The sequence below is a fragment of the Cherax quadricarinatus genome, chromosome 52 (genome assembly GCF_038502225.1).
Source record: "Cherax quadricarinatus isolate ZL_2023a chromosome 52, ASM3850222v1, whole genome shotgun sequence".
NCBI classification, from domain to species: Eukaryota; Metazoa; Arthropoda; class Malacostraca; order Decapoda; family Parastacidae; genus Cherax; species Cherax quadricarinatus.
The window spans coordinates 1,253,140-1,274,184 of NC_091343.1; the positions used below are offsets into that span (position 1 = coordinate 1,253,140).

Consider the following 21,045-nt stretch of genomic DNA (forward strand, 5'->3'; position numbering starts at 1 on the left):
TTGGGTGCACCATCTGTTATAACCTTACCAATCATGTTGGGTGCACCATCTGTTGTAACCTTACCAATCATGTTGGGTGCACCATCTGTTGTAACCTTACCAATCATGTTGGGTGCACCATCTGTTATAACCTTACCAATCATGTTGGGTGCACCATCTGTTATAACCTTACCAATCATGTTGGGTGCACCATCTGTTATAACCTTACCAATCATGTTGGGTGCACCATCTGTTGTAACCTTACCAATCATGTTGGGTGCACCATCTGTTGTAACCTTACCAATCATGTTGGGTGCACCATCTGTTATAACCTTACCAATCATGTTGGGTGCACCATCTGTTATAACCTTACCAATCATGTTGGGTGCACCATCTGTTATAACCTTACCAATCATGTTGGGTGCACCATCTGTTGTAACCTTACCAATCATGTTGGGTGCACCATCTGTTGTAACCTTACCAATCATGTTGGGTGCACCATCTGTTATAACGGATACATCTTTTGAAATGTCAGTTTGTCGAATAGATAATTAGTTCATAACTGCTTTACATATTTCAGCCACAGTGGTACCCTCAGGTAGTGTTACAACCCCTGTGGTACACTCAGGTGAGGTTACAACTCCAGTGGTACCCTCAGGCAGTGTTACAACCCCAGTGGTACACTCAGGCAGTGTTACAACCCCAGTGGTACCCTCAGGCAGTGTTACAACCCCAGTGGTACCCTCAGGCAGTGTTACAACCCCAGTGGTACACTCAGGCAGTGCTACAACCCCAGTGGTACACTCAGGCAGTGTTACAACCCCAGTGGTACCCTCAGGCAGTGTTACAACCCCAGTGGTACCCTCAGGCAGTGTTGCAACCCCAGTGGTACCCTCAGGCAGTGTTACAACCCCAGTGGTACCCTCAGGCAGTGTTACAACCCCAGTGGTACCCTCAGGCAGTCTTACAACCCCAGTGGTACCCTCAGGCAGTGTTACAACCCCAGTGGTACACTCAGGCAGTGTTACAACCCCAGTGGTACCCTCAGGGAGTGTTACAACCCCAGTGGTACACTCAGGCAGTGTTACAACCCCAGTGGTACCCTCAGGCAGTGTTACAACCCCAGTGGTACCCTCAAGCAGTGTTACAACCCTAGTGGTACCCTCAGGCAGTGTTACAACCCCAGTGGTACCCTCAGGCAGTGTTACAACCCCTGTGGTACACTCAGGCAGTGTTACAACCCCAGTGGTACCCTCAGGCAGTGTTACAACCCCAGTGGTACACTCAGGCAGTGTTACAACCCCAGTGGTACCCTCAGGCAGTGTTACAACCCCAGTGGTACACTCAGGCAGTGTTACAACCCCAGTGGTACCCTCAGGCAGTGTTACAACCCCAGTGGTACCCTCAGGCAGTGTTACAACCCCAGTGGTACCCTCAGGCAGTGTTACAACCCCAGTGGTACACTCAGGCAGTGTTACAACCCCAGTGGTACCCTCAGGCAGTGTTACAACCCCAGTGGTACCTCAGGTAGTGTTACAACCCCAGTGGTACCCTCAGGCAGTGTTACAACCCCAGTGGTACCCTCAGGCAGTATTACAACCCCAGTGGTACCCTCAGGCAGTGTTACAACCCCAGTGGTACACTCAGGCAGTGTTACAACCCCAGTGGTACCCTCAGGCAGTGTTACAACCCCAGTGGTACCCTCAGGCAGTGTTACAACCCCAGTGGTACCCTCAGGCAGTGTTACAACCCCAGTGGTACCCTCAGGCAGTGTTACAACCCCAGTGGTACCCTCAGGCAGTGTTACAACCCCAGTGGTACCTCAGGTAGTGTTACAACCCCAGTGGTACCCTCAGGCAGTGTTACAACCCCAGTGGTACCCTCAGGCAGTGTTACAACCCCAGTGGTACACTCAGGCAGTGTTACAACCCCAGTGGTACACTCAGTCAGTGTTACAACCCCAGTGGTACCCTCAGGCAGTGTTACAACCTCAGTGGTACACTCAGGCAGTGTTACAACCCCAGTGGTACCCTCAGGCAGTGGTACAACCCCAGTGGTACCCTCAGTCAGTGTTACAACCCCAGTGGTACCCTCAGGCAGTGTTACAACCCCAGTGGTACCCTCAGGCAGTGTTACAACCCCAGTGGTACACTCAGGCAGTGTTACAACCCCAGTGGTACCCTCAGGCAGTGTTACAACCCCAGTGGTACCCTCAGGCAGTGTTACAACCCCAGTGGTACCCTCAGGCAGTGTTACAACCCCAGTGGTACCTCAGGTAGTGTTACAACCCAAGTGGTACCCTCAGGCAGTGTTACAACCCCAGTGGTACCCTCAGGCAGTGGTACAACCCCAGTGGTACCCTCAGTCAGTGTTACAACCCCAGTGATACCCTCAGGCAGTGTTACAACCCCAGTGGTACCTCATGTAGTGTTACAACCCAAGTGGTACCCTCAGGCAGTGTTACAACCCCAGTGGTACACTCAGGCAGTGTTACAACCCCAGTGATACCCTCAGGCAGTGTTACAACCCCAGTGGTACACTCAGGCAGTGTTACAACCCCAGTGGTACCCTCAGGCAGTGTTACAACCCCAGTTGTACCTCAGGTAGTGTTACAACCCCAGTGGTACCCTCAGGCAGTGTTACAACCCCAGTGGTACCCTCAGGCAGTGTTACAACCCCAGTGGTACCCTCAGGCAGTGTTACAACCCCAGTGGTACCCTCAGGCAGTGTTACAACCCCAGTGGTACCCTCAGGCAGTGTTACAACCCCAGTGGTACCCTCAGGCAGTGTTACAACCCCAGTGGTACCCTCAGTCAGTGTTACAACCCCAGTGATACCCTCAGGCAGTGTTACAACCCCAGTGGTACCTCATGTAGTGTTACAACCCAAGTGGTACCCTCAGGCAGTGTTACAACCCCAGTGGTACACTCAGTCAGTGTTACAACCCCAGTGATACCCTCAGGTAGTGTTAGAACCCCAGTGATACCCTCAGGCAGTGTTACAACCCCAGTGGTACCCTCAGGCAGTGTTACAACCCCAGTGGTACCCTCAGGCAGTGTTACAACCCCAGTGGTACACTCAGGCAGTGTTACAACCCCAGTGGTACACTCAGTCAGTGTTACAACCCCAGTGATACCCTCAGGCAGTGTTACAACCCCAGTGATACCCTCAGGCAGTGTTACAACCCCAGTGGTACCCTCAGGCAGTGTTACTACCCCAGTGGTACCCTCAAATTCGAGTTCTGATGACCAGAGCTTTGGTAAGATGGGTAAGGAAGAAGGATGGGTAAGGATGGAAATATTGGAGAAGGGTGGGAGGGGGGGGAGAGGTAGGATATAAAAGGTAAGTGGCACAACCACTTTGGTGTAATTTAAAAAGTGTATGTGAATTGATAAGATATTCTTTAAGGGGTATAATACTAACCCATCAGAGTCACATAGATATAACAGATATATAAGTACATGACTCCGAATTGGTAGCAGTTATACAAGTTGCAATTGCTTTTTTTTTTTTTTTTTTTTTTTTTTTTTTTTTTTTTTTTTTTTTCGCGATTGCACAACGGATATTTATACGACAAGAAAGGCAATAATTTTCTGGCCAGTTTATAAGTTCGTGACAATAGCTTCTTAATGGTGGTGTCCAACAATAGTCAATAGCATAATTTTACATTAGAAAGTTATTTAAGATGTCTCCCTAATTGGGGGCGATGATTTTCTCAGTATACATAGAAGGGTTCTGGTGGTATCCAGTCTTCTTCATCAGGGAGGTTGCTCAAAATCATGGGTCGAGGGTAATCATCTTTATGAATAAAACGACGGACCCTCTGTGGGAGAGTCATTCTTTGAGTCCTGTGAGGCGGAGTATTGATGGTGTAATCGGTGGTATTTATCACTTGTATAGGATGTTCTCTATCTGGCATGTATAGTTCTTGCATTGTATAAAGTTGTTTCTTTTTTAGGGTGTCAAGGCGTACATTTATGGCAGTAATATCTTGTTGTGTGTGAAAATCTGCCATTTTAACTCTGTCTCTCCTCCTGGTATCGGTAATAAAGCGAAGAGCTCTATTCTGGACCCTTTGTAACCGTAGCATGTTGGTCTTTGTTGTTAATGACATTGGGACACAAGGGTATTCAAGTATAGGTCTTACTATCATTTTATACAGATGTTTTTTGACATGTTGAGGGGCTTGATTGAATCGAAAGAGTCTGCTAAGACCGGCTTTGGCTGTGTTGATCTTTTTAGTTACATGAGATGTTGAGTGGAGCAGCCTATCTATTTCATATCCCAAGATCTTGTTAGGGTTTCTAATGGCTACAGGTGTACCTCTGATGGAGATACCCCCTTTATCTTCGATGGTTGATGCAAAACATCCTATCGTGCTAACAAGGACCTTGTCAGGATTAGTCGTAATTCTCCATTTCTTCTCCCAATTAGATGTTCGACGAAGTTCAATATTCATTTTTTTTATGACTCTCTCATACTTGTATTTTCCTGTTACTGGAGTTGATGAGACGACATGAATAACATCATCTGCAAACTGTGTCACAATTGTGTCATTAAACTCTGGTTGAGGAAGGTCATTCACATAAATGTTAAACAGAAGTGGACTGAGACAAGAACCTTGTGGGACACCAGCCGTCAGTATAAAAGGTTCTGTCGACTTGCCATGAAAGGTGGGAATGATTTTTCTTTGAGTTAAGAAATTATAAATTACTCTGAGAAAAGTCCAGTTATGGTCTGGTAGGTCAATGAGTTTGTATATAAGGCCATCATGCCATAAGCTATCAAAAGCTTTATGAACATCTCTGGTGGCAATTAAGGCAAGATTGCCCTGATGTTTTAGACTTGCTACAGTGTCAAAAATAACATTTATTGCATGATTGGTACCTCTATGTGTTCTAAAGCCAAATTGTTTTTCAGTAAACAAGTGATTAAACTCCATATAGTAGTTCAATCTGTTGGAAATGACTTTCTCAAGAACTTTTCCAGTGACTTCAAGTAAAGATATAGGTCTATAGTACCCAGGTTGGTGGATGTCTTTATTGGGCTTAGCAAGAAAGATCATCCTAGCAGTCTTAAAAACAACTGGAAAATGTCCTGAGGCCAAGATGGCATTAAAGATATTTACCAAGGACTGTTTGCAATTTCTAGGTAGGTACTTTATTTGTTTCATTGTTATTCCAGAGAGGCCAGGGGCTCTATTTCTCATTCTTCCAATAACCTGACTTATCTCTAGTAATGTAATAGGTCTAGTAAGCGGGTGGGTATCTTCAAGAGTTGAAGTATCGATGGTAGGTAGTGGTTGTAGATCATCCAAGTTCTCATCTCTCCATTCATTTACTAACTGATAATGATTATTATTAAATTGGCGACTGTTATTGTGGGAGAGAATTTTCTCCCATACATCACCCATCAAATTAGCCTGGTCCTGTGGATCGTGAAGTTTAATTTCAACGTCTTCATCATCCTCATCAGTGAAGGTATGAACTAGGTAGTTAGGAACCTTGTGCTTTCCCCCTAAAAGTTGTCGGATCTTACTCCAAAATTTTGCTGGTTCACGTTTATATTGATTAGCTTGAAGAACTAGAAATTTCCATATGTCTCGTTTGTGTTGACTAATCATGTTAATTAATTCGTGCCTTAATCGGTGCAGTGTAGCTGCTGGTGGTTGTCGCGTTTGAAGATGCCTTCGACATTCTGCTTGATAATTTCTTAAAGTGTCTCTAATTTCTCTAGTAGGTTTATATTGTTGGTATATCTTTGTGGAAGCTAATTGGCAAGTTGCATTGGTAGCTTCAATTATTCGATTGTGCAGGGACCTGATTGCATCATCAATTGCACTGGAAGGTAGATTTTCCAAAGACACAATTTCATCCTCACCCAGATATGCCCTGAAGGGGTCCTGACTACAGTATACAAGCCACTTCTCCAGCCATATACTGTACTTTCTACAAGACTGATGGACTGAATACATCGATTCCAGGTTGATGGACTGATTACCTCAAACTCCTCCTCTCTTTTCATCTTTGTATTGGACTGATGAAGCCACTGTGTGGCGAAACGTTTCCTAAATAAAGATTCCCATATGCTTCAAGACCTTTACTGATACACGCCTTCCACTTATACACTTCAATCCTGTCTCCCTTCAGGCTTCGTCTTATAAGTGAATGTAATTTAAGGGACTTCAATCTATCTTTATACGGAAGATTTCTAATTCTTCGCTGAATATTTTCAAATGAATTTATATCCATTCTGTAATAGGGAAACCAGAACTGAGTTGTATAATCCAGGTGAGGCCTTACTAATGATGTATAAAACTGTAGTATAACCGCTGTACTTCTGCTGCTTGCACTTCTTGATATAAATCCCAGTAATCTTATTACGTACGCTTAGGTATTGCTGTCTGGCTTAAAGCTGCTGCTCACCATAACCCCTAAGTCCTTTTTGCATTCATCATGGCTAAGTTGTACATAAGTTTATAAGCGCTAGGGATATGTTGGATCTCTGAAGGACCTGCCCAATATTGGCCAACAGGCCTACTGCAGTGTTCTTCCTTTCTTATGTTCTTATTCCCGAGCTTCAGAACCTTGCATGTGTCAACACTAACTGCATCTGCACTCTTCTGACCATGAACTGAGTTTGTCTAAATCCTCCTGAAGTTCCGTGACATCTACGTCTGAATCGATTATCCTACCTATCTTCGTGTCATCTGCGAATTTGCTCATATCACTAGTAATTCCCTCGCCAAGGTCTTTAATATATATTATAAACAACAACGGGCCCAAAACTGATCCCTGTGGAACGCCACTTGTTACAGATCCACACTCAGATTTTACCTCATTTAGGCACACTCTTTGCTTGGTTAGCCATGACTCGATCCATGACAGCACTTTTTTTTTCCAGTGCCGTGAGCTGCCACTTTCTTTAACAGTCTCTGGTGAGGTACTATATCAATAGCCTTACTAAATTCAAATGAACAATACCGAATTCTTTATCGTGATCAACGGCCTCAAAAGCTTTACTGAAGAGAGTTAGTAAATTAATTCGGCAGGAAGGGCCCCTTGTGAATCCATGCTGACTACCATTAATCAAAGTATGCTTATCAAGATGGCTTTTTATAATATCAGCTATAATTGACTAACAATTTGCCTACAATTGAGGTCAGGCTTATTGGGCGGTAATTTGACGGTAACGACTTGTCTCCTGCTTTAAAAATAGGAATTGCATTAGCCATCTTCCACATATAAGAAACTACACATGCATACCTGGAGTTTGCCTGGAGAGAGTTCGGGGGTCAACGCCCCCGCGGCCTGGTGGTGGATCAGGGCCTGATCAACCAGGCTGTTACTGTTCGCCGCACTCAATCCAGCTTACGACCCACAGCCCGGCTGGTCAGGTTCTGACTTAAGGTGCCTGTTCAGTGCCTGCTTGAAGACAGCCAGGGGTCTATTGGTACTCACCCTTTTGTATGCTGGGAGGAAGTTGAACGGTCTTGGGCCCCTGACACTTATTGTGTTGTCTCTTATCGTGCTAGTGGCACCCCTGCTTTTTATTGGGGGGATGTTGCAACGTCTGCCGAGTGTTTTGCTCTCATAGGGAGTGATTTTCGTGTGCAAGTTTGGTACTCACCCCTTTAGGATTTTCCAAGTGTATATCTATGAAGATATATATAAAAAATGTCAATTAATGGTTCACAAAGTTCCATTTTGCACTCGTTAAGAATCCTTGAAGAAAGCTCATCAGAGGCCAGGGATTTATTTTGGTTGGGTTGGTCGACCTGTTTGATAACCATAACACTAGTGACTCTGATATTACATCATTTATATTCTTCAGGCAAACTCTAAAAAATAATAACTGGAATATTGTTGTCTTCCTGTGTGAAAATCGAAAGGAAATAATTATTAAAAATCGAGTATCACCAACTATGTTATCTCTATGAAGTGAGTATTACCAACTATATTATCTCATAAGAACATAAGAACATAAGAAAGGAGGAACACTGCAGCAGGCCTGTTGACCCATACTAGGCAGGTCCTTTACAAATCATCCCAATAACAAACATTTGACCAACCCAATTTTCAATGCCACCCAAGAAACAAGCTCCGATATGCAAGTCCCTCTCAAATCCAACCCCTGTTATCTCCATGTATTGAGCATCACCAACTATGTTCAACTCAGAGTCAGAACTTGAGTAGCAGCATCATGTTGACAGGTCGGTGTCTGGCAGCGCTGTAGTTGATCGTGATAACTTTCCAGCCTTATATAGTTTACCACATATTACCTAGTATTTAAAAATCACAATTGGTGGTGGACAGGTGACATGCAGCCTTAATGACCCTCCTGTTGTCAAGGGCTTTCAATTATCCAACCAACAATCCAATTAACGAACGAATGAACTAACCTAGCAACGAACCAACTATCCAATGAACCAAATATCCAGCGGACATCAACCAAATTTTCAAATGGGTCACTCAAAACAATATGAAGTTCAATTGTAGGTGAATGGTTCAGAGAACCGACATGTTGATAAATTAGACACATGTGCAACTCTTGGGTATCTTTATTAAGGAAACGTTTCGCCACACAGTGGCTTCATCAGTCCATACAAAGGAGAATCTTGAAGAACAGGAGGAGAATGAGGTAATCAGTCCCTCAACCTTGAGTCGATGTGGTCAGTCCATCAATCTTGAATAGAATACGGCATACGTGCTGAGAAGGAGCTTATAAACCGTTGGCAGGAGAGGTGAAGCAGTCATAGGTCGTGTAACATTTGTTCAATGTGGAAGTAGGTCGTGCCCAAGAATTAGGCAAGCGAAGAATTCCCAAGTATTAAGATCCCAAGAAGTTGCAGTGTCTGACAGGTTTGTAGATGAATGGTTCAGAGAACCGACATGTTGGTTGGGCACGACCTACTTCAACATTGAACAAATGTTACACGACCTATGACTGCTTCACCTCTCCTGCCAACGGTTTATAAGCTCCTTCTCAGCACGTATGCTGTATTCTATTCAAGATTAATGGACTGACCACATCGACTCAAGGTTGAGGGACTGATTACCTCATTCTCCTCCTGTTCTTCAAGATTCTCCTTTGTATGGACTGATGAAGCCACTGTGTGGCGAAACGTTTCCTCAATAAAGATACCCAAGAGTTGCACATGTGTCTAATTTATCAACATGAAGTTCAATGAAGAAAAATTTCAACTGCTGTGATATGGAAAACTTGAGGAAATTAAAACTGTATCAGGGTATACGACAAGTTCTAACTATACAATAGAGCGAAAAAGTAATGTGAAGAATCTGGGAGTGATAATGTCAGAAGATCTCGCCTTCAAAGATCACAACAATGTACCTACCGCATCTGGTAAGAAAATAATGGGATGGATAACGAGAACCTTCAAAACTAGGGGACGCCAAGCTCATGATGATTCTCTTCAAATCGCTTGTTTTCTCTAGGCTGGAGTACTGCTGTATACTAACTGCCCCCTTCAAGGCAGGCGACATTGCTGACTTGGAGAATACAAAAACGAACTTTCATGGCACACGTAAGTACGATAAGGCGTCTAAATTACTGGGAACGGTTGAAGCCCCTTTATTTGTATTCCCTGGAACGCAGGCGAGAATGATACAAGATAATATAAACTTGGAAAATCCTAGAGGGATTTGTACCAAACTTGCACACGAAAATCACTCCATATGAAAGCAAAAAACTCGGCAGGAGATGCAACATTCCCCCAATAAAAAGCAGGGCCTCCACGAGTACACTGAGAGACAACACAGTAACTGTCAGGGGCCCAAAACTGTTCAACTTCCTCCCAGAATTCATATGGGGGATTACCAATAGACCCCTGGCTGTCTTTAAAAAAGCACTGGACAACCACCTAAAGTCAGTACCCGACCAGCCGGGCTGTGGCTCGTACGTCAGTTTGCATGCGGCCATCAGTAACAGCATGGTTGGTCAGACCCTGATCCACCACGAGACCTGGTCTCAGACTGGGCTGCGGGGGGAGGGGTTTGACCCCGAAACCCTCTCCAGGTATACTCCAACCAATTAACCAACGAATCTACCATTTTCGTTTACAAGAGACCAGGAAAGATGTAGCGGCAAGTATGATGTGGCAACCTTGAGCGGGTATATAAGGCAGGTGAAGCTAGGTGGCGTCTAGTGTGTGTACAGCAACAGTGGTGGCTGTTCTGTCATCAAATCTTCTTATATATACTATGATGAGGTACGTGACGATTGTTATTCTATTGTAAAATTTACCTTGTCTCTGTGACACCTTACAAGTCCATGTTTAACATTAATGTTTTAGTTTTTAAGAAGCAAAATAAAAAGCAGCAATATTATTACATTTATATGAAGGTGTAAACACAAGAGATTAAGCGCAGTTACAACTGTAGCCGGAAAAATGTCTCTTGCAAATTTATGTAATTCAATGGCGGTTAAAACGTCACTGGCGACCCACTGGAATATCGAACTTTGCAACAAGTATATTTTGTTATAGTTAGGTCGGGCAGACCTGATGTAAATCTTATTAAGAGTGTGTTGGCTGATTTAAAGTGACTTCAACGCTGGTCACTGAGCAAGTTACACTCCCAGTATCACTAAGTTACACTCCCAGTATCACTAAGTTACACTCCCAGTATCACTGAGTAAGTTACACTCCCAGTATCACTAAAGTTACACTCCCAGTATCACTAAGTTACACTCCCAGTATCACTAAGTTACACTCCCAGTATCACTAAGTTACACTCCCAGTATCACTGAGTAAGTTACACTCCCAGTATCACTAAAGTTACACTCCCAGTATCACTAAACAAGTTACACTCCCAGTATCACTAAACAAGTTACACTCCCAGTATCACTAAACAAGTTACACTCCCAGTATCACTAAACAAGTTACACTCCCAGTATCACTAAGTTACACTCCCAGTATCACTAAGTTACACTCCCAGTATCACTAAGTTACACTCCCAGTATCACTAAGTTACACTCCCAGTATCACTAAGTTACACTCCCAGTATCACTAAGTTACACTCCCAGTATCACTGAGTAAGTTATACTCCCAGTATCACTAAGTTACACTCCCAGTATCACTAAGTTACACTCCCAGTATCACTAAGTTACACTCCCAGTATCTCTGAGTAAGTTATACTCCCAGTATCACTAAGTTACACTCCCAGTATCACTAAGTTACACTCCCAGTATGACTGAGTAAGTTATACTCCCAGTATCACTAAGTTACACTCCCAGTATCACTAAGTTACACTCCCAGTATCACTGAACAAGTTACACTCCCAGTATCACTAAACAAGTTACACTCCCAGTATCACTAAACAAGTTACACTCCCAGTATCACTAAACAAGTTACACTCCCAGTATCACTAAACAAGTTACACTACCAGTATCACTAAACAGGTTACACTACCAGTATCACTAAACAAGTTACACTCCCAGTATCACTAAACAAGTTACACTCCCAGTATCACTAAACAAGTTACACTCCCAGTATCACTAAAGTTACACTCCCAGTATGAATTTAAGACACTCGTGCAACATCTGGGTATCTTTACTGTAGACGTTTCGCCCTTCAGTGGCTTTATCAATACAAATTCCAGAACATAACTTGAAGACAGTAGAACTATGTACGGTGTTGACAGTGTTGTCAGTGTTATTAGTGTTGTCAGTGTTATTGTCAGTGTTGACAGTGTTGTCAGTGTTGTTCGTGTTGTCAGTGTTCGTGTTGTTAGTGTCGACAGTGTTGTCAGTGTTGACAGTGTTGTTAGTATTGTCAGTGTTATTGTCAGTGTTGACAGTGTTGTCAGTGTTGTTCGTGTTGTCAGTGTTCGTGTTGTTAGTGTCGACAGTGTTGACAGTGTTGTCAGTGTTGACAGTGTTGTTAGTGTTGTCAGTGTTATTGTCAGTGTTGCCAGTGTTGAAAGTGTCAGTGTTGACAGTGTTGAAAGTGTCCGTGTTGTCAGTGTTGACAGTGTTGTTAGTGTTATTAGTGTCAGTGTTCGTGTTAGTGTTGTCAGTGTTGCCAGTGTTGACAATGCTGTCAGTGTAGACGGTGTTGTCAGTGTAGACGGTGTTGTCAGTGTAGACGGTGTTGTCAGTGTAGACGGTGTTGTCAGTGTTGACGGTGTTGACGGTGTTGTCAGTGTTGACGGTGTTGTCAGTGTTGACGGTGTTGTCAGTGTTGTCAGTGTTGACGGTGTTGTCAGTGTTGTGCCGGAGAATCGCTCCTTCAAGACTTTATTTCACAATGGATATTTTTTTGTGTACACTAATGGATGTACGTATGGTTGTACTCGCGTGTGCACACTAATGGATGTACGTATGGTTGTACTCGCGTGTGCACACTAATGGATGTACGTATGGTTGTCCCCGCGTGTGTACACTAATGGATGTACGTATGGTTGTACTCGCGTGTGCACACTAATGGATGTACGTATGGTTGTACTCGCGTGTGCACACTAATGGATGTACGTATGGTTGTACTCGCGTGTGCACACTAATGGATGTACGTATGGTTGTACACGCGTGTGTACACTAATGGATGTACGTATGGTTGTACTCGCGTGTGCACACTAATGGATGTACGTATGGTTGTACTCGCGTGTGCACACTAATGGATGTACGTATGGTTGTACTCGCGTGTGCACACTAATGGATGTACGTATGGTTGTACTCGCGTGTGCACACTAATGGATGTACGTATGGTTGTACTCGCGTGTGCACACTAATGGATGTACGTATGGTTGTACTCGCGTGTGCACACTAATGGATGTACGTATGGTTGTACACGCGTGTGTACACTAAAGGATGTACGTATGGTTGTACTCGCGTGTGCACACTAATGGATGTACGTATGGTTGTACTCGCGTGTGCACACTAATGGATGTACGTATGGTTGTACTCGCGTGTGTACACTAATGGATGTACGTATGGTTGTACTCGCGTGTGCACACTAATGGATGTACGTATGGTTGTACTCGCGTGTGCACACTAATGGATGTACGTATGGTTGTACTCGCGTGTGTACACTAATGGATGTACGTATGGTTGTACTCGCGTGTGCACACTAATGGATGTACGTATGGTTGTACTCGCGTGTGTACACTAAAGGATGTACGTATGGTTGTACTCGCGTGTGCACACTAATGGATGTACGTATGGTTGTACTCGCGTGTGCACACTAATGGATGTACGTATGGTTGTACTCGCGTGTGTACACTAATGGATGTACGTATGGTTGTCCCCGCGTGTGTACACTAATGGATGTACTTATGGTTGTACTCGTGTGTGTACACTAATGGATGTACGTATGGTTGTACTCGTGTGTGTACACTAATGGATGTACGTATGGTTGTACTCGCGTGTGCACACTAATGGATGTACGTATGGTTGTACTCGCGTGTGCACACTAATGGATGTACGTATGGTTGTACTCGCGTGTGCACACTAATGGATGTACGTATGGTTGTACTCGCGTGTGTACACTAATGGATGTACGTATGGTTGTACTCGCGTGTGTACACTAATGGATGTACGTATGGTTGTACTCGCGTGTGCACACTAATGGATGTACGTATGGTTGTACTCGCGTGTGCACACTAATGGATGTACGTATGGTTGTCCCCGCGTGTGTACACTAATGGATGTACGTATGGTTGTCCCCGCGTGTGCACACTAATGGATGTACGTATGGTTGTCCTCGCGTGTGTACACTAATGGATGTACGTATGGTTGTCCCCGCGTGTGTACACTAATGGATGTACGTATGGTTGTACTCGCGTGTGCACACTAATGGATGTACGTATGGTTGTACTCGCGTGTGCACACTAATGGATGTACGTATGGTTGTACTCGCGTGTGCACACTAATGGATGTATGTATGGTTGTACTCACGTGTGCACACTAATGGATGTACGTATGGTTGTACTCGCGTGTACTCACCTATTTGTACTCGCCTATTTGTGGTTGCAGGGGTCGAGTCCTAGCTCCTGGCCCCGCCTCTTCACCGGTTGCTACTAGGCCCTCTCTCTCCCCGCTCCATGAGCTTTATCAAACCTCGTCTTAAAACTGTGTATGGTTCCTGCCTCCACTACGTCATTTTCTAGGCTATTCCACTGCCTTACAACTCTATGACTGAAGAAATACTTCCTACTATCTCTCTGACTCATTTGTGTCTTCAACTTCCAATTGTGGCCTCTTGTTTCTGTGTCCCCTCCCTGGAACATCCTGTCTTTGTCCACCTTGTCTATTCCACGCAGTATTTTATATGTCGTTATCATGTCTCCCCTGACCCTCCTGTCCTCCAGTGTCGTCAGGCCGATTTCCCTTAATCTTTCTTCATAGGACATTCCCCTTAGCTCTGGAACTAACCTTGTCGCAAACCTTCGTACTTTCTCTAGTTTCTTGACGTGCTTTATCAAGTGCGGGTTCCAAATAGGTGCTGCATACTCCAGTATGGGCCTGACATACACGGTGTACAGTGTCTTGAATGATTCCTTACTAAGGTATCGGAATGCTGTTCTCAGGTTTGGCAGGCGCCCATATGCTGCAGCAGTTATCTGATTGATGTGTGCTTCCGGAGACATGCTCGGTGTTATACTCACCCCAAGATCTTTCTCCTTGAGTGAGGTTTGCAGTCTTTGGCCACCTAGCCTATACTCTGTCTGTGGTCTTCTGTGCCCTTCCCCTATCTTCATGACTTTGCATTTGGCAGGATTAAATTCGAGAAGCCATTTGCTGGACCAGGTGTCCAGTCTGTCCAGGTCTCTTTGAAGTCCTGCCTGGTCCTCATCAGATTTAATTCTCCTCATTAACTTCACATCATCTGCAAACAGGGACACTTCTGAGTCTAACCCTTCCGTCATGTAGTTCACATATACCAAAAATAGCACTGGTCCTAGGACCGACCCCTGTGGGACCCCGCTCGTCACAGGTGCCCACTGTGATACATCATTACGTACCATGACTCGTTGTTGCCTCCCTGTCAGGTATTCTCTGATTCATTGCAGTGCCCTTCCCGTTATATGCGCCTGATGCTCTAGCTTCTGCACTAATCTCTTGTGAGGAACTGTGTCAAAGGCCTTCTTGCAGTCCAAGAAGATGCAATCAACCCACCCCTCTCTCTCTGTCTTACTTCTGTTATTTTATCATAAAACTCCAGAAGGTTTGTGACACAGGATTTGCCTTCCGTGAATCCGTGCTGGTTGGCATTTATACTCCTGTTCCGTTGCAGGTGCTCCACCACTCTCCTCCTGATAATCTTCTCCATAATTTTGCATACTATACACGTCAATGACACAGGTCTATAGTTTAGTGCCTCTTTTCTGTCTCCTTTTTTGAAAATGGGAACTACATTTGCCGTCTTCCATACCTCAGGTAGTTGCCCAGTTTCCAGGGATGTGTTGAAGATTGTGGTAAGTGGCACGCACAACATATCTGCTCCCTCTCTAAGGACCCACGGAGAGATGTTGTCCGGTCCCATTGCCTTTGAGGTATCGATGTCCCTTAGCAGTTTCTTCACCTCCTCCTCATCTGTATGTATGTCGTCCAACACTTGTTGGTGTATTCCTTGCTGGTGTCCCCATCTGGTCTGTCCCCCCAGAGTCCTTCCTGTCTCTACTGTAAATACTTCCTTAAATCTCGTGTTCAGCTCCTCACATACCTCTTGATCGTTTCTTGTGAGTTCTCCACCTTCTTTCCTCAGCCTTATCACCTGGTCCTTGACTGTTGTCTTCCTCCTAATGTGGCTATACAGCAGTTTCGGGTCAGATTTGACTTTCGATGCTATGTCGTTTTCATACTGTCGCTGGGCCTCCCTCCTTATCTGCGCATACTCGTTTCTGGCTCTTCTACTAATCTCCTTGTTTTCCTGGGTCCTATGCCTCCTGTACCTTTTCCATTCTCTGTTGCACTTAGTGCACACTAATGGATGTACGTATGGTTGTACTCGCGTGTGCACACTAATGGATGTACATATGGTTGTACACGCGTGTGCACACTAATGGATGTACGTATGGTTGTCCTCGCGTGTGTACACTAATGGATGTACGTATGGTTGTACTCGCGTGTGCACACTAATGGATGTACGTATGGTTGTACTCGCGTGTGCACACTAATGGATGTACGTATGGTTGTACTCGTGTGTGCACACTAATGGATGTACGTATGGTTGTACTCGCGTGTGCACACTAATGGATGTACGTATGGTTGTACTCGCGTGTGCACACTAATGGATGTACGTATGGTTGTACTCGCGTGTGCACACTAATGGATGTACGTATGGTTGTCCTCGCGTGTGTACACTAATGGATGTACGTATGGGTGTACTCGCGTGTGTACACTAATGTATGTACGTATGGTTGTACTCGCGTGTGCACACTAATGGATGTACGTATGGTTGTACTCACGTGTGCACACTAATGGATGTACGTATGGCTGTACTTGCGTGTGTACACTAATGAATGTACGTATGGTTGTACTCGCGTGTGCACACTAATGGATGTACGTATGGTTGTCCTCGCGTGTGCACACTAATGGATGTACGTATGGCTGTACTTGCGTGTGTACACTAATGAATGTACGTATGGTTGTACTCGCGTGTGCACACTAATGGATGTACGTATGGTTGTCCTCGCGTGTGCACACTAATGGATGTACGTATGGCTGTACTTGCGTGTGTACACTAATGAATGTACGTATGGTTGTACTCGCGTGTGCACACTAATGGATGTACGTATGATTGTACTCGCATGTACTCACCTAGTTGTACTCGCCTAGTTGTGGTTGCAGGGGTCGAGACATAGCTCCTGGCTCCGCCTCTTCACTGGCCACTACTGGGTCACACTTCCCGCTCCATGAGCTTTGTCATACCTCTTCTTAAAGCTATGTATGGATCCTGCCTCCACTACATCACTTCCCAGACTGTTCCAGTTCCTGACAACTCTGTGACTGAAGAAATACTTCCTAACATCCCTGTGATTCATCTGAGTCTTCACTGTGTGAGTACACTAATGGATGTACATATGGTTGTACTCGCGTGTTTCCATATATGGATGTACATATGGTTGTACTCGCGTGTTTCCATGTATGGATGTACGTATGATTGTACTCGCGTGTTTCCATATATGGATGTACATATGGTTGTACTCGCGTGTTTCCATATATGGATGTACATATGGTTGTACTCGCGTGTTTCCATATATGGATGTACGTATGATTGTACTCGCGTGTACTCACCTAGTGTGTACATGTATGGATGTACGTACTCACCTGCATACGTAGATAAAGGTATGAATGGGTGTTTGTACTTACCTGTGTATATATGTACTCGTTATCTGGAGAGGTTGAGCTCCAGTTCTTCGTGACGTCACATAAGCATGAAACGACTGGTGACGTCACATAACCATGGAACGACTGGTGACGTCACATAGCCACAGAACGACTGGTGACGTCACATAACCACAGAACGACTGGTGACGTCACATAGCCACAGAACTACTGGTGACGTCACATGGCCACAGAACGACTGGTGACGTCACATGGCCACAGAACGACTGGTGACGTCACATAACCACAGAACGACTGGTGACGTCACATGGCCACAGAACGACTGGTGACGTCACATGGCCACAGAACGACTGGTGACGTCACATGGCCACAGAACGACTGGTGACGTCACATAGCCACAGAACGACTGGTGACGTCACATAGCCACAGAACGACTGGTGACGTCACATAGCCACAGAACGACTGGTGACGTCACATAGCCACAGAACGACTGGTGACGTCACATAGCCACAGAACGACTGGTGACGTCACATAGCCACAGAACGACTGGTGACGTCACATAGCCACAGAACGACTGGTGACGTCACATAGCCACAGAACGACTGGTGACGTCACATAGCCACAGAACGACTGGTGACGTCACATAGCCACAGAACGACTGGTGACGTCACATGGTCACAGAACGACTGGTGACGTCACATAGCCACAGAACGACTGGTGACGTCACATGGCCACAGAACGACTGGTGACGTCACATAGCCACAGAACGACTGGTGACGTCACAGCCACAGAACTACTGGTGACGTCACATGGTCACAGAACGATTGGTGACATCACATAACCACAGAACGACTGGTGACGTCACATAGCCACAACTACTGGTGACGTCACATAGCCACAGAACGACTGGTGACGTCACATAGCCAGAGAACGACTGGTGACGTCACATAGCCACAGAACGACTGGTGACGTCACATAGCCACAGACCTGCTGGTGACGTCACATGGCCACAGACCTGCTGGTGACGTCACATGGCCACAGAACGACTGGTGACGTCACATGGTCACAGAACGACTGGTGACGTCACATGGTCACAGAACGACTGGTGACGTCACATGGTCACAGAACGACTGGTGACGTCACATGGTCACAGAACGACTGGTGACGTCACATAGCCACAGAACGACTGGTGACGTCACATAGCCACAGAACGACTGGTGACGTCACATAGCCACAGAACGACTGGTGACGTCACATAGCCACAGAACGACTGGTGACGTCACATACAGACTTTGCAAAAGCCTTCGACAAGTGTGACCATGGCGTAATAGCGCACAAAATGCGCGCTAAAGGAATAACAGGAAAAGTCGGTCGATGGATCTATAATTTCCTCACTAACAGAACACAGAGAGTAGTCGTCAACAGAGTAAAGTCCGAGGCAGCTACGGTGAAAAGCTCTGTTCCACAAGGCACAGTACTAGCTCCCATCTTGTTCCTCATCCTCATATCCGACATAGACAAGGATGTCAGCCACAGCACCGTGTCTTCCTTTGCAGATGACATCCGAATCTGCATGACAGTGTCTTCCATTGCAGACACTGCAAGGCTCCAGGCGGACATCAACCAAATCTTTCAGTGGGCTGTAGAAAACAATATGAAATTCAACGATGAGAAATTTCAATTACTCAGATATGGTAAACATGAGGAAATTAAATCTTCATCAGAGTACAAAACAAATTCTGGCCACAAAATAGAGCGAAACACCAACGTCAAAGACCTGGGAGTGATTATGTCGGAGGATCTCACCTTCAAGGACCATAACATTGTATCAATCGCATCTGCTAGAAAAATGACAGGATGGATAATGAGAACCTTCAAAACTAGGGAGGCCAAGCCCATGATGACACTCTTCAGGTCACTTGTTCTATCTAGGCTGGAATATTGCTGCACTCTAACAGCACCTTTCAAGGCAGGTGAAATTGCCGACCTAGAAAATGTACAGAGAACTTTCACGGCCCGCATAACGGAGATAAAACACCTCAATTACTGGGAGCGCTTGAGGTTTCTAAACCTGTATTCCCTGGAACGCAGGAGGGAGAGATACATGATTATATACACCTGGAAAATCCTAGAGGGACTAGTACCGAACTTGCACACGAAAATCACTCACTACGAAAGCAAAAGACTTGGCAGACGATGCACCATCCCCCCAATGAAAAGCAGGGGTGTCACTAGCACGTTAAGAGACCATACAATAAGTGTCAGGGGCCCGAGACTGTTCAACTGCCTCCCAGCACACATAAGGGGGATTACCAACAGACCCCTGGCAGTCTTCAAGCTGGCAATGGACAAGCACCTAAAGTCAGTTCCTGATCAGCCGGGCTGTGGCTCGTACGTTGGTTTGCGTGCAGCCAGCAGCAACAGCCTGGTTGATCAGGCGCTGATCCACCAGGAGGCCTGGTCACAGACCGGGCCGCGGGGGCGTTGACCCCCGAAACTCTCTCCAGGTAAACTCCAGGTAAACATAGCCACAGAACGACTGGTGACGTCACATAGCCACAGAACGACTGGTGACGTCACATAGCCACAGAACTACTGGTGACGTCACATGGCCACAGAACGACTGGTGACGTCACATAGCCACAGAACAACTTGTGACGTCACAGCCACAGAACTACTGGTGACGTCACATGGTCACAGAACGACTGGTGACATCACATAACCACAGAACGACTGGTGACGTCACATAGCCACAACTACTGGTGACGTCACATAGCCACAGAACGACTGGTGACGTCACATAGCCAGAGAACGACTGGTGACGTCACATAGCCACAGAACGACTGGTGACGTCACATAGCCACAGACCTGCTGGTGACGTCACATGGTCACAGAACGACTGGTGACGTCACATGGTCACAGAACGACTGGTGACGTCACATGGTCACAGAACGACTGGTGACGTCACATGGTCACAGAACGACTGGTGACGTCACATGGTCACAGAACGACTGGTGACGTCACGTGGTCACAGAACGACTGGTGACGTCACATGGTCACAGAACGACTGGTGACGTCACATGGTCACAGAACGACTGGTGACGTCACATGGTCACAGAACGACTGGTGACGTCACATGGTCACAGAACGACTGGTGACGTCACATAGCCACAGAACGACTGGTGACGTCACATAGCCACAAAACTGCTGGTGACGTCACATAGCCACAGAACGACTGGTGACGTCACATGGTCACAGAACGACTGGTGACGTCACATGGTCACAGAACGACTGGTGACGTCACATAGCCACAGAACGACTGGTGACGTCACATGGTCACAGAACGACTGGTGACGTCACATGGTCACAGAACGACTGGTGACGTCACATGGTCACAGAACGACTGGTGACGTCACATGGTCACAGAACGACTGGTGACGTCACATGGTCACAGAACGACTGGTGACGTCACATGGTCACAGAACGACTGGTGACGTCACATGGTCACAGAACGACTGGTGACGTCACATGGTCACAGAACGACTGGTGACGTCACATGGTCACAGAACGACTGGTGACGTCACATGGTCACAGAACGACTGGTGACGTCACATGATCACAGAACGACTGGTGACGTCACATGGTCACAGAACGACTGGTGACGTCACATGGTCACAGAACGACTGGTGACGTCACATAGCCACAGAACGACTGATGACGTCACATGGTCACAGAACGACTGGTGACGTCACATAGCCACAG

The 21,045-nt window shown here is 45.8% G+C and overlaps 1 protein-coding gene across 2 annotated transcripts in view; it reads left to right on the top strand.

Moving 5' to 3' along the window:
* Positions 1-10,049: 10,049 nt before the first annotated feature.
* LOC128696794 (phenoloxidase-activating factor 2) overlaps positions 10,050-21,045 on the top strand; it is a 153,721-nt gene continuing 142,725 nt past the window's right edge. The window contains exon 1 of one of the 2 annotated variants that reach the window (XM_070096006.1): positions 10,050-10,207. In XM_070096006.1, coding sequence (XP_069952107.1) covers positions 10,200-10,207 — 8 coding nt within the window. In that variant the 5' untranslated portion in view covers positions 10,050-10,199. The remainder of the gene's footprint in view (positions 10,208-21,045) is intronic. The other variant, XM_070096005.1, reaches the window with a different exon arrangement.